The 6572-nt window shown below is 48.2% G+C and overlaps 1 protein-coding gene across 1 annotated transcript; it reads right to left on the reverse strand.

Annotated features, from left to right (window-relative positions):
* Window positions 1-2982: 2982 nt before the first annotated feature.
* LOC109116239 lies at window positions 2983-4938 on the reverse strand. Its single transcript, XM_019201316.1, has one exon. It carries the CDS (start codon window positions 4936-4938, stop codon window positions 2983-2985), a length of 1956 nt encoding a protein of 651 aa, XP_019056861.1.
* Between the last annotated feature and the right edge of the window lie 1634 nt (window positions 4939-6572).

The raw sequence follows: 6572 nt of genomic DNA on the forward strand, positions 1-6572 counted from the left end.
GACGCAAACTCGCAACCATCGTATAATCATTCACAAGCGTCCGTTTCTACAATCACGCGCTAAACGTTAATCCGAACCCTTCCGAATTAACGCTAGTGCCATGCCAGCTACCCCAATCACATGCATTTATATAGTTTATTTACTATACATGCATTTCCGCTTGTGTAGTCTTTTATATTTCTTTATATATTTTCTTTCATTCTCTTCATCGAGTTTACCGAATTGTACCTCCGGTATGACTTAGCTGGTCTCGGTCCGCCCGGATAACCAGTTCGGTTCATTCTGTGGTTTTTAACCTTACCTGTTATTAATTTTTGGGTCCAGACTACGTGGGGTGCGGTCTGGCCCGTAAATCCGGTATAATTTATATTTTTCACTTTTTCATAATTTTAACCAGGGTCATATTAGACCCGTCTTATCATGTTTTTAAATTTTTCTCATGGTGAAATTTTACAGTTCCGTTATTTTTTTTTTTTCAGACCGATCGGTCTAGTCAGTAGACCGATCGGTTCGGAACGGACGTTCCGTCTCGTCAGACCGGACGGTCTGGCAAGTGCGGAACGGACGTTCCGTCTCGTCCAGAACGGACGGTCTGGAGTCGTCTTCAACCTCCAGACTTCTGTATTTCTCCTGTAGACCTAGAACGGACGGTCTGACCTCAGACCGGACGTTCTGGTCCTCGGATTTTCACCAAAACACTCAAACATGCACGATTCACTATGGGTATTACACTAAAACTCATAAAATTGCATGCACAACACGAATCAAACATCAATTTTGCACAAAATCACTCAAAACCCAAAACCCCATGTCTAACAGACTTCCGAATTAAACTCGAATTCACTCACCTCGGGTTAAGCCCGTGCTATGGGTGTTGAATGGGAAGCTTGGGGATGTTCCTCTTGCTCTGTAGAAACCGATTCGAGCGTAAATCTTTAGAATTTGAGAGAGAATTTTTGGTTGGAAATGAAGAACATGAGAGGGAGAGAAAATGGGCGATTGAAGCTCGGATTATGCCAAATTACGACACAAATTCGGACCCAGGGCGGACTAAATCGTGCACAAAGTCAAAAAGTCAGGATTTTCTGGTCGGATTAGTGCATTCGGGTCGCTTTCAGGTCGGTCCGGACGAAAGTCGTCGTTTGGTCGTTGCCGACACTCTGGTCCGTCCGTTCTGCGGTCTGGAACGGACGTTCCGGTCTGTGCGAGCGGTTCGGCCCTTGTCGTCTAGAACGGACGTTCTGAGTTTTTTTTTTTTTTTTGAAAGAAAACCGGGTTGTTACAATCTACCCCCCTTAAAATGAATTCGTCCTCGAATTCGAATGGACCTAAATTGAAGTTACATTCTAAGTAGATGGGGTAATAATTGCACACATCATTCTCCGGTTCTCGATGCATTCTGGATAGTATTCCACGGTCTCGAAGTAAGGCGAGGATCTCTGTCAGAGATAATCTCACCCAGTACTCTTTGTAATCGAACGATCGTTCCCACATAGATCTGTGCCAGTCGCTCAACTGTGTGCTCTTGTCAGGTCGTTATAAAATGTGCCGATGTAGTTAATCGGTCTACAACCACCCAAATTGCGTTCTTCTTCGTCAGAGTCGTTGGCAATCCGACCACGAAATTCATCGCTATAGAGTCCCACTTCCACTCCGGAATCTCTAATGGTCGTAACTTTCCTCCAGGCATCTGTCGTTCAGCCTTCACTTGCTGACACGTCAGACATCGCGCAACAAAATCTGCGACGTCCTTCTTGATGCCGGGCCAAGTGTACCACAGTCGTAGACCTCGATACATCTTGCTAGCTCCTGGATGGATCGCTAATCTGGACTGATGAGCTTCTTGCAAGATCTTCCGTCTCAGCTCGCTGTTATCCGGTACACAAAGCCGGTTATGCAATCTCAATGCCTGTGCATCATCCAACTGATACCCTTTCTCGCGATATCGCTCAATCTCCTGTATGTACTTCAAAAGTTCAAGGTCGTTGCGCTGTTCCGAAGTTACCCGTGCCCTCAGAACTGGGAACTGTTCATCCTCTGCAACAGTCAAATGACCCAATATAGCCGACAACTCAGCTATATTCTCCTGTGATGAGGACAATACTCTGATAGCAGATAATATCTTCTTCCTGCTCAATGCATCTGCCACAACGTTTGCTTTACCTGGATGGTAAGCAATTTCCAAGTCATAATCGGCCATCAGTTCTAGCCATCGTCTTTGTCGGAGGTTCAAATCTTTCTGTGAGATGACGTGGGTTAAACTCTTATGGTCGGTGTTGAGTTTAACCTTCTCACCGTAAAGATAAGATCTCCAAATTTTCAGAGCATAAATTATCGCGGCTAGCTCCAGATCATGAGTCGGATAGTTCTCTTCGTGTCTTTTCAACTGTCGGGACGCATATGCTATCACGTGTCCCTCTTGCATCAGCACACAACCCAACCCTTGTCTCGACGCATCCGTATATACATCATACGGAATACCTGGACGTGGTAATGCCAGAATAGGTGCAGTGGTCAACCTCTTCTTGAGTTCCATGAAACTCCTCTCACAATCCTCTGTCCATTCGAAGCGCACATTCTTTCCCGTCAGTTTCGTCATGGGCTTTGCCAGTTTAGCGAATCCCTCAACGAACCGACGGTAATAGCCTGCCAACCCCAAGAAACTTCGAATTTCGGTTGCATTGGTAGGCGTATCCCTTGCGCAGAAACTACGTGACCAAGGAATCCAATTTCTTGCAACCAAAACCCACACTTGCTGAATTTAGCGTATAACTGATTATCTCGCAATCGCCATAAGATCTTCCGCAGGTGTTCTTCATGCGTCTGCTGGTCCGGTGAATATATCAAGAGATCGTCAATAAAGATTATGACGAACTCATCGAGATAATCCATGAACACCCGGTGCATTAACTGCATGAAGACAGCTGAGGCATTCGTCAACCCAAATGGCATGACCACGAATTCGAAGTGACCGTACCTAGTTCAAAAGGCAGTCTTCTGGATATCCTCAACCTTTACACGAATCTGATAATACCCAGAACGTAGGTCGATTTTAGAAAACCACTTTGCTCCTTGCAGTTGGTCAAGCAGCTCATCAATTCTAGGCAAGGGGTACCGATTCTTGATGGTCACTTGGTTCAGGCCTCGGTAGTCGATGCAGAGTCGCATACTACCATCCTTCTTCTTCACAAATAACACTGGTGCTCCCCACGGTGATACGCTCGGTCGGATAAACCCTGTCTCCATTAGTTCGTTCAACTGTTTCTTCAGTTCTGCCATCTCGGTCGGAGCCATCCGATGTGGAGTCTTAGATATTAGCTCCATTCCTGGCACAACCTCAATGGAGAAGTCTACCTCCCGCTCTGGTGGTAGTCCAGGTAGTTCATCAGGAAACACATCGGGAAATTCCCGAACCACAGCAGTATCTTCCAGTTTTGCTTCTGCTTCTTCGGTTGCTGTGATTACAACCAGGAAGGCTTCATTCCCTTTTTCGGTCATCTTGTTAGCCTTCAGAGCTGATATGATGGGGTACACCTCCCGTGATCTGTTCCCAACGAACTCGAATCCTCCGCTCTCCTCAGTGAACCAAATAGTCCGCTGACGACAGTCAATCTGGGCTTGATGTTTCGATAACCAATCCATTCCCAGTATTAGGTCGTAACCCCGGATAGGTACGATGATAAGATCTGCAGTCAACATCCTCCCACAGATAGTCAAGGGCATGCAATGCAAAATCCCCTGTACTGGAAGAGTCTGTCCTGCAGGTGTACACACCATAAAAGGTGTAGTCGTATCGATCTCCATGATTGACAACTCGTCTGCCTTTTTCTCACTCAAGAAGCTATGTGTAGCTCCTGTATCAAACAAAGTGAAGCATGCAACATCGTGTATGCAAATGATACCTGTGATGGCAGCAACGTCGGTTTCCTCCAGATAATCCTCATCAGGGGCCTCGTAGGTGGTCAATGGTTCTGCAGCATATGGCTCCTCCACTGTGTATGGTTCCTCCTGCGCATCCTCCTCAGCTGTGAGAGCATAAACTCTCGGAGCAATACCCGATCTCCTCTGTGCCGGACGCGGTGGCTTGTTGTTGGCTTGAGGAGCTATGTTCGCCGTGCATCTGGCAGCAAAATGCCACGGTTGACCGCAACGGTAGCACGTCATGGTGTTTCCACAAGGTCCAGTATGGTCTAGACCACACTTAGCACATGACCTCCTATACTGTATTGGCTGAGCTGGGGTCGTGGGACGATACGCCGGAGCCTTCCCCTTGTCGCGGGGTTGACTCGTCTGTCCAACTCTCACCGGGGGACGGTTGACTGGCACTCTCCTGTAGGGTCCACGGTCTTGTCTCTTGGCTTCCATCCTCTCCTTCTCACTGCGTTCCACCTTGTCGAGTTGGTTGATGCACCGACTCAACGTAGGGTACTCATGGCACTCGATCATTCTCCTGAAAGAAGCACGTAACCCAGCAATGAATTTCTGGATCTTGTACTCCTCAGTTGGCACTAGGTGGCCTCCATACTTCAGCAGCCGGTTGAATTCCGCTTCGTACTCTCGAACAGTCATGTTTCCCTGTTCAAGACGAAGGAATTCCGTAATACGGTGGCTCTGATCTTGCCTCCGGTAGTACTTCTGCTCGAACTCTGCCCGGAACTCTTCCCACGAGAACTGGTGTCCTGCGGGAGCTTCTCGTACAACCTCCTCCCACCAATGGCGAGCAGCGCCGCCAGCCAGATGATGGCTCGCTAACTCCGTACGGTACCCCAGCGGGCACCTGATGTAGTTGAAGTGATGGGTGATCTTGATCATCCAGTCTTCTGCTGCCTCAGGGCTGAGGGAACCCTCGAACTCCGGAGTGCCCAAAGCTCGGAGTTCCTTGACAAATGGCAAATAGTCCACTACCACTTGCTCCGGAATTCTCGGAGGTGCAGGCATCGGTGGTGGTGGTGGCAAACCTCCTTCCGGCCTTGCCGCCGGTGGAGCAGCAGGCGGTGGCGGTGGCGGTTGCATGTATCCTCGTATGAACTGCCAGACGTTCCCTTGGAACAGTGCGAATTGACGTTGCATTTCCGCCATGTCATTATTCGGTGGAGGTGCCCTCGGTCCTTCAGGTCGTTGCGCAGGTGCAGCACGTCGTGGAGGCATAGCTACTGCGGACAAGAAACTTTATTTAATACCGGGACCTGGTGATCATGCTTAGATTTTATAAAATCTTTAAAAATCATTTTTACCCATTCCCAAATTTCAGTGAAAATACGAGTACATTCTTTCCCCGTGGAAGGAACTGCTCTGATACCAACGCTGTGACACCCGAAACCCGTATCCCGCAATACGAGTTGCGCCACATGGACAAGTAAAATAAAAATTGCATTTCCAAAAATCCGCGGGAATTTAAAACTTTTCCTATTCAGCGTATAGCGGAAGAAACACTCGTATATACATATATGATACATTATTTCCAGTTATAATTACACATAATCGAGTGGTAGTAATCAAATTATTACAAATCCCAAAGTCTACCACCGATATATTCAAAACGTTCCCCAAAATATAAATGTATCAAAATACGTAATTATACATGATCTGTAGATGTGCTCTGCCCAGGTCTCCGATGTCCGCTCCTCGACTACTACTGCTGCTCACGACCTGAAACGTTACGTAACAACGTCCTAAGCTAATTGCTTAGAGAGTGACCTCGGGCGTAATCCGGAGTTCCATTCTCATGGTGTCAGGGAAAGCACAAACATATATATATATATGTGTGTATATACTAGTATTCTAATAAACAGGAATTGAAAACATGAATCACTGTAAGCACGCAGCAATCACAATCAAGTCCGTACGACAAGTCGGCCGTACGACAAGTCGCAGGACAGAGTCCGTCAAATCGTCTCTACGCGCACCATGCGTAGGTATGTACTCCCCATGTGCGTAGCACAACCACCTCTCTCCTCGGCCGCGCGCACTCGGAATCCGGTATACGTATCTTTTTATTTTCTCCGCCCGAACACAACACCCCACCCTAGCATCGATGACACCTCTCGATGCTAGGCATGTCCCCACTCCGGCATTGATGTCACCTCTCAATACCGGAGCTCACCTGACGTCGGCTATAACCGACGCCGTCGACTATAACGAGAGAGCCAATCGCTGCAACTCTCCCTCGCCGACCATCCACCGCGGAAATACTTGTCAGGTTCGGGCCCGAACCTGGCAGAGTAAGTCCATACCACCTCCTCGGGGACCACAATCCGTCCGAATCTCAGGTATGTGTGATGCCCTCATCCTCGGGATACTCATATCCCGGGGTCCGCTCCGTCGCTAACGGATACGTTGGCGCGGTTCTAAAAACCGTGTGTTCCTCGTCACACAATAGTACCGACTACAATCGGCTATCCACGCAAGTCATCGGGGGGCCCATAACCGTCCTGTCGTTCGGACGTTGGCGCGATCGTATCATCGCCACATTCACAATCATATCCCATACGGGTGACATCCGACCCAGATCAGATGGCCCGTAGATGGGACGCAATCTCGCAAACATCGTACATCCGACCCGGATCGGATGG

This window comes from Tarenaya hassleriana, unplaced genomic scaffold (assembly GCF_000463585.1).
Source record: "Tarenaya hassleriana unplaced genomic scaffold, ASM46358v1 Cleome890, whole genome shotgun sequence".
Classification (NCBI taxonomy): Eukaryota; Viridiplantae; Streptophyta; class Magnoliopsida; order Brassicales; family Cleomaceae; genus Tarenaya; species Tarenaya hassleriana.